Below are 19,004 nucleotides of genomic sequence, written 5' to 3' on the forward strand. Positions count from 1 at the left end.
TGCTCCAGTCACTAGCTCTGCCATGTGAGCCCTCCCTGGGAAGCGGCTCCGACTCCTCTGATGCAGCCATTTCTGTATGAGGTGGCCTGTGCCTCCAGGAGTTACCAGCTGCCAGTCTCCAGATGACAAACACGCACAGCCTGATTCATGCTCCTACAGATCCGATCCTTCACTTCTCGTGCTGGCAGCGACAGGCACCAGGCAATTTATTTTCACATGTCTTGAGGACTTTTTTTTTTGTCACAAGTCCAGCAGCTACTAAGTTTCAGCCAGTATCTCCACTCTGTTTGCCATCAGATGGTACAACTGCAGCTGGAGTTGTAAGCTATGGATCCCAAATGTGTAGGACCTGGGCTCATGCAGTTGGAACAGCAGTCCCAACCTATTCCTGCCCTGTGCTGATGCACACTCATGCACACCCTGCCTGCAGAAACTTTGGTTCTTTCAGCACTGGATCACTGCCAGACTCAACAGCTGCTCCTTGCCCAAACAGCCGGTCACCACCTCTGCTGAAAAAGCAGGGGAAAAAATGGAAGCATTCAATGGAGCCACTGTCAGCTAAAACATCTTTGCCTACAGCAACTAAGCGGCTATGTGAAAATAAATCAACAGAAGTGACTGCATCGCCAGGAAACTGTTTTCCCCCTTCCTGGCTATTTTCAGTTCACATTTGTAGGGGCCGTTTTGCATTGCCTCCTCCCTTCAGTGAGGATCCTGGACTATACAGACAAGACCCTGCAGCTAAACCAGACACTGCTGCTGAAGGAAAGATGTTCAAGAGAAGATAGCTGACCTTCCAGTTGCAATAAGGTGTGCAATTACTCTGCCTCAGCTGACACGATGGTATTCGTTAAGCTGCAGTAACATGTCTTTCCCGAAAATCAATGTTAAACAGACAAAACTTCCTGGGTCTCGTTTTGTGGTTCACAAAAGAACATTCCAGTGGCTCCTGAGCCAACAGGTCTTTTTCTCTTCTCTGTTACTCAGGTGTTGTGGGGTCAGTTCTAGGAGTCACAGAGAAGTGACACAAGCCCAGGCTTTTAGAAGTTGAGAGGTCCTGCAAAGCGATGTTTCTGTTCTTTCATGATTGACCACAAGTCAGAGGATCAATTAAAGATCCGCTCACCAAACTCTCTCTTATCTGCACCAGGGCAGGTATAACATTCCCAGGTTTGAAGACAGCAGGAGGGCTAACGCAAACGGTGTCCCAGCAAGAACACAACAAGATGTCACTGCTTGGCTTTGGGAAAGCACAGATGGGGTCCCACCACTCTATGCCACAGGGTACCGCTAATCACCTCTAATCTGCCCTCCTCACCATGAGCTGGGCAAGCTCAGCTTAGCCATGTTCAGCCATTTATCCTCAAGGTGAGCCTCTGCAGCCAGATAGGGCAGAACAAAACAACAGGTCATGAATAAAAATTCAAGTGTTTTGCTACGGTAAGCTGGGTCTCTTAGTGTCAGCTTTCACATTTCTACATTCGCGCTTTGGGAGATGAAAGCAGAAATACTTGAGTTCTGCCTAGGCTTTTGAATAATCTGGAAAACATAAATAATTAAGTTAGAAAAATGCAGTGAGAGCACTGAACACTGCAAGTCCGTCGAGCCCTTCTATTCTACCAGGCAGGCATCTTTTATTTTCACTTCCCTTTGCTTTGCCTTCGGCAGGCGGGTTCTTAACTGTTTCCACAGCCTGTTCCCGAGAAGGAAGACTTCATCTACCACTCCACCCTAAGCCTGATACAAACTGATCCGTGATCTTTAAATACACTGCTACATAACTGAACCTATTACCTTTTATTCTCAACTTTACCTTCTCTTAATGGATTTAATACTTTACAGAAGCAGGCAGAGGGACAGGGGCAGGAAACAACCCTGGTGTAAGATTAAAATAGGGCAGAAATCAAACAACTGTATTCCAAAATTCAAACCAGATTCAATCAGACCAGATATTATAAAACACAAACAAAAGGAACGGTTAATTCATTGTGTTTTGTTACAATGCAGACAACAGCATTTCAATGACAGGATGGAATAAGAAACCTGGTCTTACAGGTCTTTTTCATCTCCAGACTAAATTCCTCAAGAAGGATATTACTGGAACTACAGCAATTAACACAGTCTAGTTCATTCTTTTTGTGATTTTGAAACATGTTTATTGTAGATGTTAAAACCATTGTAAGAAAAATATTTCTGAATAGTCTAATGCTTGCTGGATGATCAGATTACAGATTTGTAAAGATAAAGAGGATACAATGAAAGAGCAAATGGCAATGAATTATGGACCGTATCTGAAATTTAAGACTTTCTCCACTGGTTTGACTTTATGCAGAAAATGCAGCCAGGCAGAACTAAAGCAAATTGGTTTAATTCCCTTAAGGAAACAGGAACAAATTTTCCCAGCAACTTTCAGCTACAAGCATGCGTGACTGCAAATTTGGATGGAATGTGCAATCAGTAATCTACAAACCAGTAATAAAATGAAACATTAGCCCTTCCCTACCACTTCAGCAGTACATGGGCATTGCCAATTAAAACACTAGGAGCAGGTGGAAAGGAAATGGTAAAATAAAACCAAGTGAAGTACAAGATTATTTGATACTTAAGTCTATAAATTCTTTTGGACTGGGTCACTCTTTTCTCTTTATACATGCACAATGGGGCTCTAGTCTATAGTCACTGCTGGAGGACAGAGGCTTACCAGACTTTCAAAACCTGAAACAAATGGTCAGCTCTTTGAGGAAAACCACTTCAGAAAAGGAAACTGGACTTACAATATAAAGTGTCTTCCCCTGAAATCTGCCAAAAGCCCTAAGCCTGAATTTAATTTTAAGCAAGAGAGCTAGTTCCAAAGAAATTAAAGTGATGCCTCAAGAAGTTAAGCATGTGCTCCACCCCTTTGCTGAATTAGAGCTGCAGAAATAATTAGACGCCTTTTAAAAAGACCAACATCAAGAGGAGAAAAGTGTTAACTTTGGAGAAAACAATTAAACTGTCATGATGAAAAAGCAGCTGCCTTACAGTTTGTGAAAAGTACAAGTATTTCAAAGAAGCAAGGGAAGCTCATAAATGCACTATCATAGTTCATCAAAGATAAAAAATGTAACTTTCCAGTCTTATTCTCAGTCTTTCCAATTGCTAAGATATAAGATTTAGACACATCTCAGTGTTTTATAGAATTACTAATTTACTTTGTAAATATGCTTCCTGAGAACAGTTAGTCCAATCAGCTTTCAGGAAGAACACACCATGTGAAGCAAATGAATGGCAAAACAAAGCAAAACCTTTTTCAGAAAGTATTTTCTGTGAGCTTTTCTGAGTCCTGTCAATCCCTCACCCCTTCAAGCAATTTTCTATACACCTCAAAGTACCATCTCCTGAAAGGTCTGGCATTAGCAGATGCAGTTAAGTCTGCACTGGACTTGAAGAAAACCCCTGTGGATCAGATCGGCCGGCATGGCTCAGGGTGTTACATTCTTAGTAAAATCAGTGCATACATCCTGCTCTGTACCCTTAACACCACAAAAACCACAGTCACATTTCCAAAAGGGCATTCTGAATTGAAAAAGGACAGTGGTGACAAACCTCAGCATTCAAAAACAGAGTTTTAGGCCAACAGAACTGATCCACTGAGGAATTTTAATGACTATTTCTCCAACCAGTAATCAATTTTACACCATATGACTTAGTTCCTCTGTTCCCTCCTTCCTTTACTCTAGGGTAAACATTAACACCTATGTCAACAGCAGATCCCCCAACAGAAAGTATATCTAATAGCTCAGGTATAGCTTTTGTCTGTTGTTTTGCTATCAAAAGCACTTTTTTGCTCTGAGTTACCTATGCAGAGGAGCTGATCCTGGAAGTATCCCTTCCCACACGAAGCCACACACTGCCCGTTCTTCAGTAGCAGGGATGTCTGGCACGAGGAGCACTCAAATCCATTGGTACAGGCTGAGCACGTTTCATTGCAGGCTTCCAACAGAAACAATAGAGGAGAAAGATGTATTAATCCCAAATGTCTTGATGCAGCAAGACTCCCCTGCTCTGATAAAATGAGACCATTTTGCCTCATTTTGGCAAAAGTTTGAGAATTTGCATTTTTCAGGGGCTTCCACCGGAAACCTTCTGAAGTCTTAAGTCCATGGTTACTACTCAGTATGTGCCTGAGTGCTTTTCCAAACAAAGCCTGGCAATCTCTTTATAATAAGCCTGTGAGATCCTACTAACAAAAGCACAGCATGCAACAGAGGAGATAAGTCATCTGACAGATGCAGAAATTACCTAAGCAAGTCCCCCCATCCTGGTAGAAGCCCAGCTCACACATCTCCACACAGCGCCCATTCTGCAGCTGCCTCCTTGGGTCGCGGCAGGCGCTACAGTGATCAAAGGCCTCAGAGCAGGTCAGACAGTCTGGGTGGCATTCAACTGGCACAAAGAAAAGCCACAAAGGTAAAAACCGTCAGCAGTGTTTTCAACCAGGAAGGTACAAACCAATTCATACTTCAAAATCAAAGCCAAATTCATTACTTGGTTCTGTTGGTGGTTCAAGGTGTGTTAGTTTGAGAGTGGGTTTTTTTCCAAGATTGCATGAAAGGGGCTAAATATTATATTGCTGTATTCTAGTGTGTGAGAAGTTATTACACAGACTCAGATTTTCTAGACTATTGATAAAAAGGATATTCATCATTCACAGGGTTTCACAGCACTAAAAATCGTAAGTCATCAGGAACTAACAATCCGGAACAACCTGGATTTGAGTTTCCTTCAGTCAGACCCTGCAAGAAGTCAAAATTGTGCTCATGCCAGGTTGGAGTACAGGTGGCACACAACTCCCCCTCCAGCCAAAAGCTTTATGCTGCAGCACTGTAGCAAGCATTTCCTGACCACAGATGTCTTCTCAAATGGCGTGGCTGCGCTCTCTGCAGAGCCAAGAGAAGGACTACTTTTGCTTTACTACTGAGCTGCTTTTGATTGCTGGAAGAAAAGGTGCCTGTTCCTTCCTGACAAGTCAGCAAAAAGGATCCCAGTGCGAAACCTCTCTTTCATTTACACTAAACAACCTGCAATTTTCCAGGCAGATGTATCTAAGGAAAGAATGTGGAATCAAAAGCTACAGAAGACACACAGTTGAAGACAACAATGAATAAACAGGAGGATAATGTGATAAACAGGGAGAATGAATAGAAAACTCTGTCTCTATCTATTTCTTTGCAATAACTTTCCACAGGTATATGCAGCCCCAACCTTCCAGTCTGACAATGAACTGGAGACTTCTTGGAGAGGTGCAGAATGGGCAATTTTTCTCTAGGTACAAAAAAATTCCCTCTGCTCCAACCCAAATGTTCCTAGTGAGAGGGCATATTTGCTGGTTTTAACATAAACACAGCTATGCTTAGGGCTATATGCTTTACACTGGCTGAGAATGAATGGGTTCTCTCTGCCTGCTTCCCCCAGCACATCTGTGAGAAGCAGCAATAAATTTTTACTGGCTTTAACGAAGCAGATGCGTTAGGGACCGATGCTCTGGGCTCACAGATTGAACTGCTGCAGGCTGGATTTTGCATTTGTTTCTCATCCCCTCCAATGCAAACCAGAAAAAGACAGAGACAAAACAGCAGGTTTCAGTAAAGGAAATTTCCGTTTACCATTTTGGACACAAATTGCAAGTTTGGCTCTCTGTCCAATACTATGACTTTAAAGCCTGGGTCTTCCAAAATGCTACCATTACAGCAGCTACACTAAGAGGTCAGATTTTCATGGGTACCCAGTACACAGTGGGACCACTTGATAAGGAGCACAGAGGGCAACTGAGAGCACTTTATAAACTGCCCCCTCCTTAGAACCTGTGCAGATGCTGTTCCCTTTGGAAAATCCAGGACAATTTTACCTGAACTGTCCAAAACCCATTTTTCTCACGTCTCAATTAATAGTGCTTTGCCTTTTTATTAGCATGCAGTAAATAACAAACTTTAAAACACTAATACGGCAAATATGCCAAGGCTTTCCTGCAAATGACAGCATAATTAAACTGTGAAGCTGTTTTCTTTTTACTGAGATAAAACATTAACTGGAGCACTCTGATAAAACCAAAGTTATATGAATGCAACAAGAGAGCTACCAACATGAAAAATTAGCAAACCACAGCTAAAGCCTACCAACTATGAAATGTAAACCAAGGAGAATGACAATATCCTGGAGAAAAACAAATTTATATGCAAAATTAATATCTAAGCTATGGCTATCCTAATCTTTCCACACAATTATTAACCAACAGCCATTCAGCCCCAGGTGAGCTTGTGGTGTAACAGTGTAAGCGGGCTCTAACTTCTTTCCACTCCCAAGAAATAATCAAGAGCCCATAAACTCCAAAACTCATGTTAGGATTCAGAAAGGAACAGTCCTCTGCTTTATGAAATTCATGTTGAAGAAAAAAGACAAAACATTGCCCAAAACCAACCCCAAGGAGAAACTCTTTTGCTAAAAGAAAGATATAATTTAAACCAAGGGAAGTCAGTGGGAGCTTTTGGATGGAGCCCTCAGCCTCTCTGAGAACCTTAATACAATGATATGGAAACCAGTTAATTAGCAACTGAAAACCAAAGACAAGTTAACATTCAACACAGGTGTCAGAAGTGAGGAAGTGAGGGCGCAGGGATGCCGGAACAACCCCTTGTGCCAGAGGTGTACTGACGCACATGCTCCCACCCAACACGAGGGACGTTAAGAAATGACGGACCCTGCGTCTGTACCTGGTGCGCAGTGCAGGCAGCAGTCACCCTTCACCTCAAAAGCCACGCTGCCCAGCGGGCAGGGTGGGCAGGAGCGCTGGAAGCACGTCACCACTGCGTCCCGGCACTCGCACTCTCCACACGGCCCTTCCTCCCACGTCTCTCCGTTCTGCACAAGAAAAACCAAACGGCCAGCATCAGCAGCAAAGGAGAGCCTCTGCACAACGTATTTTTGCTGTGCATGGAAACTGCAAGGCTACATCAGTACTACAGTAAATTAAACATTTCTGGGAGCGTTTCAGCACCGCCGCCTGCCAAGACGGGACTGCATGCCTCTCTACCATCACCCTCTTGCCCTCTTTGCCTTTCCGGAATCAGGCAGCCTGCAAAGCGCCTACCGAGAAAAGTCCTTGGCCTGGAACACCTGAACACATTCCCTCTCAGCACTCCCTCCAAAGCAGCGTGTTTTTTCAGTTAGCAGTAAGGCTTTTCTACTTCTTCACCTCCCTTTGTCTTCTCTCACTCAAAGCATCTTCTGTCTCCAAATTTTGCTGCCTCACTTGTCTGCTTCTTTTTCACAACCTGGTACCAAGTGCTTGAATCTGCTCTGTATCTGAACAGATACCTGTCATCTGTCCTCTGTCTGAATCTATGTCTTTGCATAATGACCTTTTTGTCACACTTTAAATCTCTTTCTAACCGTCACCACGTTTTATGTCCTCTTCTCCTCTCTTCAATTGCTTGGCTTTCCACCACTGAGGATGGGCCGAAACGCCACATAGGTGAAGAGGTACTGCCGGCTCTCTCCAGAACCACCCATGGCACCTGACACCTGCCTACTTTTACTAGTCAGTGGAGGGAAGAGATGTTGCACCCATGGTTCCTCTCCCGCGATGTGCATCCTTAGGCCTGCCCCTGGTGGCCGAGGTTCTGCTGGCAACATGTGAGGAAGTCAAAAGACAGAAAAGAGACAGCGAGCATTTTAAACGCCCGTGAAGCTTTTGTGACAGTGCCTCTCTTAAAAGGAATAAAGCACAAACTGGAATAAACCTGACACCTTAATATATTTTACCTCACTTGGGTCAGAGAAAGAGAGTTGAGGAAAGAAAAGTATTAGCATTAGAAAAAAAAACCCACAGAACAGTATTAAACTTCCCATTTCTCACATCTGTTGGCAAACAGCAGCTATTAGCTCCAGTCCTCATCTGCCAGAGCAATGAAAAGTCCATTACTGGTACATTAAAACCAAGATACTTCATGTTTCCTTTTTATTTAACTTCAGAAGGAAAGTTCCTTGAAAATATTCATGAAGTAATGGACTCCTGTTAGAGTAAAAATTATAATCGGTGGGATACATAGGCAGAAAGCTATACATTGCCCCAGCTCTGTAGCTTCTACTTTATAGGATTCAAGTCAGGAATCTTTAAGTCCATGAGATGTGCAGGAAACCTATGAGTACATATATTAAATATTAAAGGGAAATGATTGATTATGCTGCACAAAGGAAAGCAAGGCAAACTTAAACTCTGCAGCAGATACACGCAGTATAAACAAGTGCATTCTGTAAGTTGTAAAAGCAACCTACAAACAATATTAAGGGATTATTTTTCTGCTACACTTGCAAATAAGATTCTTCTCAGAACTGGAGAGGAGAGCCAATTTCCCCAAATCTTTATGAGCAGAACTTACTACCATGTGCTCCGAAGTACCAGGATACTCACAGCTTTGGTATGTTCTTTGTAAACACAGTAATTATTACTCAAGATACACTCAGGACAGCACTTCCCATCTAAGTGAATTAATTCTTCACTCTGTGAAGAGAAAGGTTGCAGTAATTCAAATGGAACCAACATCACCAAAAATACTGTGGAATGCAGAGACAGAGCAGCTCCTGCCCTGGAATGCAATCTCCGATATCTAATTTCACCTTATCTTCTCTCTAGCCTACTCCATCTCTGTAGGTACAGTTTGAAAAATCTGCTTGGTGCAGTTGCAGAACAAATCTCAGAAAAGGCCAGGGAATTCAGTGATAAGGCCATTACCCCATTCCTAAATCCTGCAGAGAAAGACCCAGTATAATCCACTGCAAGTACAGAGAATATTTTTACTGTTCCACATATTTTTACCATGGATCACTAGGATCTTACTGGACCACTGTCACGATTTCAATGCATAGAAGCTTACCTTCATTTTGAACGTTCTACTTTTTTTTTTTCCCCCAAGAGAATTTCAAAGCACACGCTCTGTTTATCCAGGACGGAAGAAGACTGTTCTTTGTTACAATGGTACAATTCCATAGAATGCACTTAAATAACTTCAGTTTGAAGATAAGAATTTAGCAGCAGGAGACAGGAATAAAGTGTCCTAATTCATCACAACTTTTTGTGCCCAAGTGGAAGCTGAGTATTTAGAAAAGGAGGGAGACACCGTCCTAGGGAGCCAGGACACAGCTCAAAAGAAACAGCTTCGATTTCCTGACCTTAGTAGCTTTTCTGGGCCAGATTCTCACACACTGTAAACATAGGTAAGGTAATCCATACTAGTCAGAAAACAGACATATGTATACAAACCCACTACAATTAAGTAGTTACAAATAAATGACTAAATTGGACTTGGTGCCAACCTCCACTAAGCACTTGTTTAATCTACACCCATTAAATGTCAGTCTTAATACCCCTCCCCAAGTCTTAGCAGGCATAATCCTCCTCCTTTTGCAACCAGGTTGCTTCCTTACCTGCCACAACAGAGAAGTCACAACCGTTCATTAAATGCCTGCAAGGGGCTCACACACCCACTGAAACCCCACAGCTCACACTGGTTTCCGTTTCAGCGTGTAGCTGTTTTCTTCTGATGGCTCACAAAATTCAGCTGAGCGCCAAGTTTACCAAATGGCTTTGCTGATTTACACCAACTGGGCATCTGCTCCATATTTTCCACTGTGCCACATTGGCACTCTCACCAATTTTTGTATGCGAATTACTTTAGACATAGATAGGGCAGTAACATCACTGGTCACTCTTAGTTTCAACAAAGTAGAACAACCAAGTCAGGCCACCCTCTCACAACCCTGGTGTGTTTCTGAGAATGGGTAAGACAGGAGGAACCATATGGCTCTTAGTCATCAAGGACCACACACAGCCTAAATCTCTCTCTGCTGGTTCTATACATTTTTGCTCTTAAATCATTACTTCAAAATGTCATCGGCAGTGGTTGGATCTCATGTCACTACTATATACCATAAACTCTCCTATCCACACCTCTGCCTACATCCCCACCCACATACATAAACACACGCTACAGGTAAACTGAGAACAGCTAGCCAGGGAACATGGCTTGCCTAGCCAAAAAAAAATGCAACCACACTGCTCTGCCAAGACTCAGAAAAGGGAGAGGCTATGTCAGATAACTTGTGGCTTTGCTGAAGAGAGATTCATTGTATTCCAGCTTGAGAATATTGAACGGCAGTGATGGGCTGGAGGCAGAAAAGATAAGAAATATTTTATGTAATCCCTCTCAAACACGTACACACCTACATCTACATGCACCATTCGTAACTCTCAACCCCCCAGCTCCATTTCTTCTGAGTATCAGAAAGACTTGTGCAGCTTGCTGGCTATACAGCACCCTGCAAGCTCCATGTTACTGATCCTGTAGTTTCTGGGGCTGCAGGACTGCTAGCAGAAATACTCCATCGCCAGCCTACTCAGGTAGGCTGCAGCATCCCTTGGTAGCACCCATAACTCGTCCTCCTCTGAACATTGCCACGAGTGTGCTCACTTAGCTGGGATGCTGGCAAGTGCTCCAGCAGGATTACTTCATGCTCTGACAGCTTGAGCAGATTTGGCTGAGCGTATCCACTTCAACATCCACAGCTAACCCTGCCTGCCACGTAACTTGTATTCCTAGCTCATCAGTAACCCGCTGAAAATGTTTTTTTGAAGATTAGGTCAGAATCACCATAGACACTTTCATCTGGCAGTTGCTGGACAGGTTTGCTTGAAAGGGTTTATAAACTAAACCTCTACTCTACCCTCAGGTAACGCTGCTATACTACGTCGAGCTGTCTAGGATTTGCAGTTCATATCTGTGGCCTCATTACACTTTAAACAGGATGATGTGACCAGGAAATTAATAGTGCCTTAATGAAGGGATGAATCCAAATGCTCCTAGCTTCACATCAGCTCCCATTTATTGATGCAGGTGCCTAAAAAACAGACCTGCAACTCAAAAAGGAAAAAGCAAAGGAAAAAGAAAATACTCCATCTGCTTTTTGAGTAAATACTTTATTGTAGTAACTTCACCTTGTACTATTAAGGTAAACTATGGCTGAACACGACTTGAGGAAGCTGGGTTATCTTAAGGGAAGTCATGCAGAATTATAAAACCTTGGGCAAATATCTTTTATCAAGTGGGACCATAACTCTTGTCTGCAACACTGATGCAGTCTTCCTCCTTCTGTCTCACTAGCAATCCCGTTTCATTCAATTCAAAATTGCAGCAGTTCATACTCTGACAAACACCACCACTTTTTTAGATGCTCGGGCTTTTAGAGGGGTGCTTACCTTTGAGTGCCCAAGTTTGAAAAATTGCTACGTAAGTGATAATGCTGCACACTTTTGAAACCCCTAGTTTTGAACCCTACATGTTAACGTCTCCAGCTATTGTTCTGTAAAATATCCTTGGCTTTTCTGAATAATGGATTCTTTGTCAGTACCCAAGATATGAGCATGAATATTAAATAATTCTCCCTACTGAGCCATGACAGCATGCCATCATCATTAGTGTAAATGATCCAATTTACAGCCATAAGCACGCAGGAAGCTGACTGAAACAGATGCAAGTGCACAAGATTTTATGACAACCACGACTTTCCACCCAGCAAATTCTCTGCATGCAGTTTAAGGTCAGATGATCACCAGCAGTACTACGCCAGTGGCAAGAGTTTGGGTCCCACACTCCATGTATTTTGCTGTTTAAAAGGCACAAAATCAGATGAACAAGCATACACTTTTATTCCTAGATGCATCCTCTCTGCATGATCATCATTTGTGATCCCATGGGCGGATTCACACTTTTTTGAACACTCATTAAAACAATAAAATCTAGTGAATCTATTATGCCCAGATTTTGGCTGGATTTCAGACACAACACAAAGCTGCTGCTACTCAAGATTTAGCATACAGGCAGAGTCACCAGAAAAGCGTTGCTACTGAGAGAGAAAACTCAGAAAGCTACAATTCCTTCCCTTCTCTTCACTGACACCGTGGAGTAGTAGGTATAAAGTAGATCTGAGCCCACCAATTAAAACAGGTGTAGTGACAAACAACACAGAAGTCTTACTCCACTGCAAAAAGGCAATTCAAAACGTATTTGTGTATGTCTGTGTGTGAAGCATTCAACCCTATCTAATGCATTTTGCACATCCTCTAGAGAACAAACATAACTGGGGGACGAGGGGGGATTAGTTTTGGAATAAACAGCACTGGGAATAAAATACCTTACCAGCTTCACTTCCATGCCAAGAACGGCACGGAAAAAATGGAGAGAAGTGGAACATCAACTTCCATATCCAACTACTTTACTGAAGCCCACTGTAGCATACAGAATGAAGATAAAAGGAACATTTCTTAAGCTTTTAACTATCTCTGACCTGTATGCCTCTCCCTATGTTCAGCTCTTGGTAAAGTTGGTGGTCACTGAAACATCTGAGTGTCTGACCCTCCATTGTAGTAGACAGACAACAGCCTGGGAGGGAATCCAAGCTAGATTAGTCACCGATTCACACTGGCTTGCTTCACAATGCAAGCCCACTGAGCAGTCAAACTTGCAAGGAAAATCCAAAGTTTACTCTACTTTCCTGTGAAGTGTTTTCAACGTAAATGCACAGAACAAGCCCTGAGAGAAGGGCTGTTTTTTTGAGTGTCTCAAGATGTCAGTCGAGAAAAAAAAGAGGAGGAAAAAATATCACAAGACTTGACTGATATATCCTGAAAGAAAAAAAACATTCTTACCTTGGCACACTCCACTTTGGCACACTCTGCTTCCTGGCAAGTGACGTGCCCTTCATCACACATGCAGAAGTCACACTGAGTGCTATTCCACATCTCACTGTGGTACCTGATAGTGCCATCATACAAGCAGTTTCTCTTGGAAGACACACACTCCTCACAGCACTTCCCAGGACGCTGCACTTTCTTCTCCCCCTACAAAACATCAGCAACCATTGAGCAGGACTGTCTGAACCTTATGGCATGGGCACGGCGATGTGTACAGCCAGGGTATCAGAGGTGAATGATTTTTAACTACCTTCTCACAGGTAATAGCATCACAGGTCTCTCTCAGACATCTGACTTCTCCTCTGTGACACGCACATGCAGTGCAGGCATTTTTTTTCCACTGCTCACCATGCTGTTCAAAAAGAACACATATACAATCGTTAAATACTCTTTGTAAATAACCAAATCCTTCCCAGAAATCTGTGCTGCTTATGGAATATGATGGCTCCTTCTGCATGTCTGTATCTAATAATAAACTTCTTAAAAACCGCTCACCTGTATGTGATCAGCAAACAGGAAGAAAAGGTATGAGGTCTAGACACTATAGTGTGTATTCCTCATTACTTGCAAGCTAGTGACATTAGCGAGGCCTTAACAACTATTATTAGCAAAAAATAATCATTAACAGAAAAACCCGCAGACATACATTCATTAAATAATGCATTAAATTAATTTCAGGTGATACAATAAAAGCTATAAACACTTTGACCTTCACCAATGCTTTCTGCTTTCCTCCTTCCAAAAAGTGTGAAAAGAAAGTGCCTGATCTGCTTCACCGTGCAAACTTCCTTTCTGCTTGCCAGCAAATTCTTACCTAGTCCTAATTTCTTTCAACTCTTCTGGCTTTCCAGGAAGAAAAAAAGCAACAGTTGTACTAAACTAACAGTGCTGGCAGAAAGTCAGATGTCAGGGAGTAGGGAGAGCAATGTGTGCCAGAATTTGTGAACAACTGCCTTTTGGTGTGGCTTGTCAAAGGTTACCTGGTACACTCTTCCTGACACTGAGCAGGGCTTCGGAACACATTCCGGGCAGCATTTTCCAGGAGACATAACCATAACTTCATCCTAAAGAGAAACCAGGAGAGACAAGTAAAATAAGAGCATTAACAGTTAACACGGGGCTCAGCATCACTGCCTGGAATGCCAGGCATTTAGTATCTGTGTGATAACCTGGGGTCAATCAAGGCTTCATTTTGGCTCCAGTATCTGGGGGCAGTCTTCACAGCATGAGATTAGTGTAGAAAGCTAGCAAGAAAAGTATTTCCTTCATCTCATTTTCTGGACTTCTTTGGATGGCAACTGAGGTCCAAATACACAGATAGATACATACATGCAGATAAAGACACACACACACACACACACACACGAGATAAAGTACATATATTCAGGTATACAGATATACAGAGGAAAACAGAGTATATCTCAAGCTATGTAGAAAAGCACACTAAAGCATGAGATGGAGGAGAGAAGAGGTTTTATCCCTGGTACTGCCACATTTTGAGTCTCTTGAATGTGTGATTTACACTCGCCATCTCTCAGGCATTTGCACTATTTTAGTTAAATCCTTTCAGCACAACTGTCTGTACAGGTGTTAAATTATGCTTAAAACTGGATTATCCCATTTTAAACCTTTTCATGACTAATTTAAATCACATTGAAATAGGTTGGCACTTCACATCAATGTAACAGTTCCTGCATGCCTCAACTTCATCCATCCAAAATCATGTCTGCGATTCCCCTGCTATAATTTTGCATACATCCAGTGATTTGGGAAAGTGTTATTCACCTGCACCTCCCTCCATCCAGTTCAGGATGACTGAAGACTGATTTGTGGACTGAAAGTAGTGTTGAAATGCCAAGCACTATTATTTCATCTGCTTTGTTAGTCAAATCACTAGCTTTCAAAGAAAGAGTGGAAGACTTTACAAGTATAAAACTTATCAATGATAGGTTTCCTAGCAGAGTTAAAAGAACTTTCGTGGATTTTGGTGGGATATGTGGCAGAACATCCAGGTGCACTCCTTTATGCAGCAAGCATTTGTGAAGTTCCTCTCCCTTAGCACGCAGGGAAGGGCATAGTTATCTGGAAGATGGAAAATGAGAATTTAATACTGGGAGAGTTTATGTATTTGCTTTTGACAGGAAGTGGAGAATGAAGAAAGTGACAGAGGTAAAGGCACAGGAAAGAAAAAGTCAGGTACGACTGACAGCAGAACAGGATCCTTGCACATCCTACCAACATCCCTCCTACTGGGCATCTTGGTAGGAAATATCTGAAACATCACCAGCATTAGCTGGTGTTAACTTGGATGCTCTCAGTTGATTATTCTCACATATGTCACAGCAACAACACAGTTGTTTCTGTTTCCATAAATTAAATCCGATTAAACATTAGAACAATCAGCCAGCAGGTAACCTCAGTCCATTTGGAGTGGGAAAGGAGGAGTCTAAAGTAGGCATGAATTTATTTTAATGCACAATACTTAGTCAGTGAATACTAACTGATTATCTAAACACGAAGCAAAACACCATTAGCATGCACAGAAACAGGTGGGCTTTCCTTCTACCAAAAAAAAAAAAAAAGTGTTAATTGCACAAACATCTGATCCAGTAATAGAAAGCTGGGTAAGCATCAACAGGAAAAAAAAAAGTTTTTGACTACTGCTTTTGTTTTTCTCAGTGCTACAGGGAGGAGTGTTCAGCTGGAGCAGACATTTCAAGGGAGCTTCTGGATTCATCCTTGGAGCATAGTAATAGATTAACAAATATTTGGCAAATGGCAGCCCCTAAAACATAAAGTCAAGGTCAGAAAGAGATTTCCAGAGAGCCAGTTCCTTCATTTCCTTAACACGGCACGCTGCTGTAAAGGAGTGCCCAAGAAAACTTGTACAATGGGCCCAATGAAAAAAAATCCAAAGAGCACAGTCACACCCTTAAGCACTTCCAATATAATAACAGGAATTCAAAAAATTAAGTCACTTGTATAGAATGTGGAGTACCGTGTATAGCCTCCTGCCTTTACTAACCCCTGTGTTAATACTGCATACTAACCTGTAGTGTTTTGCTTGGGTTGATCACTGCATAAGTGCTAAGAACTCATCATTTGTCCACATCATACACCTTGGAGACAGAAATGTCCCAGTTCCCTCAACTCGACTAAAAGTGTAAGCCACTACTTGAGCTTGCCTGACTTACCTTATTGGTTTTGTTGATTTCTAAACACAAGCACACTGAAGGAATAGTGCTCTGAGACTTTACTTTCAGCTGAAGTGATCTTCTATTTCTAAACTAAAGTCAAGAGGGGAATTTCATCTGCATTTGACTACTTTCAACTGTGTTTCTAGAGTTCTTGTAAAAAAAATAATTAACAAGACCTGCAAACCAATCTTTTCAGCTGCAAATTAAACACTGAAATTTGTGAAGATAAAGCCCCATTAAAAATCTTGTGTTATTCCTTCCCTCACAGAAATAAAAATATTTCCTGATCAACCCTACAAATTTTTTTTTAGTACAAAACAAAAAGTAGGGTTTTTATACAGTATTTGTGCTTAATTAGCTACCAAAGACATGATAAGAGTAAAATGGTGGGGAAAGAAGGTATTAGGGAAGAGACAGGACAGCACATGTATACTGACAGACTTAACCATCACTCCACACCATTTTCACACATCAAAAATCCCTTTTCCAAATCACCCACTTGTCACGCAGAAGATTTGCCTGCCCGCTTTTACATCTAGTCAAGAAACAGCCCTTGCCAAGGAAAAGGTGACAGTGATGAGTAATGACCCCAGGAGGCCAATGGGTCCTGACCTGGCTGCACAGAAGAGGCTGGCAGGAAGCTGTGAAGCACTGAGTCACACCGTCCCTGCAGACACATTTGGAGCACCGACCAAGGCGCCAGTCCTCACCATCCTGGAAGAAGTGTCCATCAAAGAGGCAAGGCTCTAAGAGATATGAAAACAACGGATAATTTTCTTTCCTAATGCCCTTTCATCCCTTTCCATCACCCAGAATTAAAACACAGATTTTTGTGCATCTCAGGATTCAAAATCCTGGTTTGTGAAAGCAGGTAATGACAGTAACAATTCCACCAGTTTTCAAGGGATTTAGACTCGTGAATTAAGAGCTCTGGATGCACCTCTCCCACTTGACTATGAGAAAAGGTACCCAATAGCTCAGGCATTTTTGGAGCTCACAGCCTGAGTCCGCAAAGTGCCAAAGGTCCCCTCAGTACATCAGAAATACCTGCATCTTTTTTTCCAGATTTTAATCTCCAAAATAAGAACATATTAGGCACATTTGCTCACTGCTTAAAGCTTATAGTTTCCTCCTGGCCTATGGGTCAAACCATTAATGATGTAAATATGGTAGCAGGACAGAAAGAGAATTAAGAGACACACTTGAGACCAGTGTCTTCCCAACAGAACTGAACAAGAGAAGAAAAGCTTTCCAGATTTGGGACTACAAGGAGATGTCCACTGACTGACTACTCGGACCAATGAAGCCAGTTCAGATGCAATACTCACTGCCATGGCCCACACATTTGGGACAGCAGGATCCCTGCGCGGTGTATTGCAGCTCCCCTCGTCCACAGGCAAGGGCTGGGCAGGCCCTGGGGGCACAGTTCACCCTCCCGTGGGCACAGGAGCACCAGCCACATCCAGAGCTGGCCCACTGCGTGCCGTGCTGCATGCAGAACACAACCAAAGGCACAGAAAACACACGCATGAATCCAGCTGCCAATGAGAGCGCTGTAAATATCTCTTCTCCCTTTTAAGCCCCCCCACATTAGCATCAGTTTTACTCTTTTGCAGGCCCAGGCAATCTTTGCACATTGTAGCCCTTACTTCTGGCTGCACTGTTGGGGCAAAAAGCTAATCCTGGTAAAGTAGCAAAGTTGGAGATCAGCCTGATTTTCCTTCCTGTTGCAGAGCGGCATTCAGCAGCAACCCACTGCAAAGACCCAGGCTACTGGATACACCCCCTCTCCACTACAGTTTCTGTAAGGCGAACTCTAAATTTAGAGACCGTTTTCTTTAGAGAAATATTTAACATGGGCCTCAACATGCACTTGACCACAAGGTGGTCAGGTGAACATCATCTGCCCCATCACTATGAGTAAAATCTCATTAGGTTTGCATATTTGTTAATGGCAGAAACAAGTATCTCTACCCTGAGGCATGGCAAGGAAAAATTGGCCCCAAGAAGAAACACGTTGGTATATTGCAACGCTCTCCAACAAACAGAGAATGTTAATTTTTACAAAACATGGAATATTGACTTAGGCAGGGACTAAAAAAAGCTCTGGCCAGATAGAGGGTACAGATTTTCTTCAATGGAGCTATCACATAGGCCAGGGCTGCTAGGTAGATACTTGCCGAATGAAGGTCAAGTCGTAAAGCATTACAGTGGCTTACTGACAAAAGAGAAAACTTTTCCCTTCAGGGAATCTGTGCCAACCATCAGGATGAGACTTTGCACTGCCAAAAAAAAATTGTTTCATGACCGCCTTACAGTGGAATTGGGGTGTGACATATGACTATAGACAAATGTGTCTGTAATCCCTGTGGGGATGCCTACTTATTCATCTGACTTGCATTCCAAAGAACAGGCTTACAGAGAGCCAAAAGACAGAAGCTGCAGCAAGAGTACAACACAGCAAAATGCAGCAACAGCAACAAGAAGAAATATAATGTAATATGATCTAATACAGTATCACCCAAATCACAGGCACAAAGAAATATGAGAAGAGGCTAGACGTGCTATCCCTTCTATCCCAGTCTTCATCTAGCTTGTAACAGGATGCTTGCTGGTCATGCCCATGCTGAAACAGAGGGTTAGAACATCCATCTCAGGTATAGAATATAAGGTCCAAATATTCAAATGTATCTGGGTATTTTACCATATTTCTTAAGATTTGGACCTGACTTGCCTCTTGTCAAACAGAAAAGTCTGTAAGAGACCAGACATAGGACTTGGGTTCACTGTTAAGCCATTTTTCTACGTTTGCCTATTGTTCAACATGATTCATTAACTACTAGCCATAAATCTTTTTTTTTTCTTATCTGTAGACACTTACTCTTATTGTTTTGGCCTTTCAGCCCTCCTAGGTGAAACCACATCCTGGAACCTGCTTCTTGAATAATTCAGGATTACAAAATACATAACCTGGGTCGCACAACAGCAATCAATCTCTACCAGCATAGATGGCTGCTGAGAGA

The 19,004-nt window shown here is 42.4% G+C and overlaps 1 protein-coding gene across 1 annotated transcript in view; it reads right to left on the minus strand.

Annotated features, from left to right (window-relative positions):
• Nucleotides 1–19,004, minus strand: part of FRAS1 (Fraser extracellular matrix complex subunit 1) — a 173,862-nt gene that overhangs the window by 88,835 nt on the left and 66,023 nt on the right. The window contains exons 5-13 of the mRNA XM_080407940.1: nt 17,310–17,469; nt 16,594–16,727; nt 13,765–13,848; nt 13,035–13,136; nt 12,740–12,931; nt 8,450–8,539; nt 6,750–6,897; nt 4,282–4,425; nt 3,838–3,972 (exon numbers count right to left, since the gene is read on the minus strand). Of these exons, the coding sequence (XP_080264066.1) occupies nt 3,838–3,972; nt 4,282–4,425; nt 6,750–6,897; nt 8,450–8,539; nt 12,740–12,931; nt 13,035–13,136; nt 13,765–13,848; nt 16,594–16,727; nt 17,310–17,469 (1,189 nt within the window). The remainder of the gene's footprint in view (nt 1–3,837; nt 3,973–4,281; nt 4,426–6,749; nt 6,898–8,449; nt 8,540–12,739; nt 12,932–13,034; nt 13,137–13,764; nt 13,849–16,593; nt 16,728–17,309; nt 17,470–19,004) is intronic.

The sequence above is a fragment of the Falco punctatus genome (assembly GCF_963210335.1).
Source record: "Falco punctatus genome assembly, chromosome: 1".
In the NCBI taxonomy this organism is placed as follows: Eukaryota; Metazoa; Chordata; class Aves; order Falconiformes; family Falconidae; genus Falco; species Falco punctatus.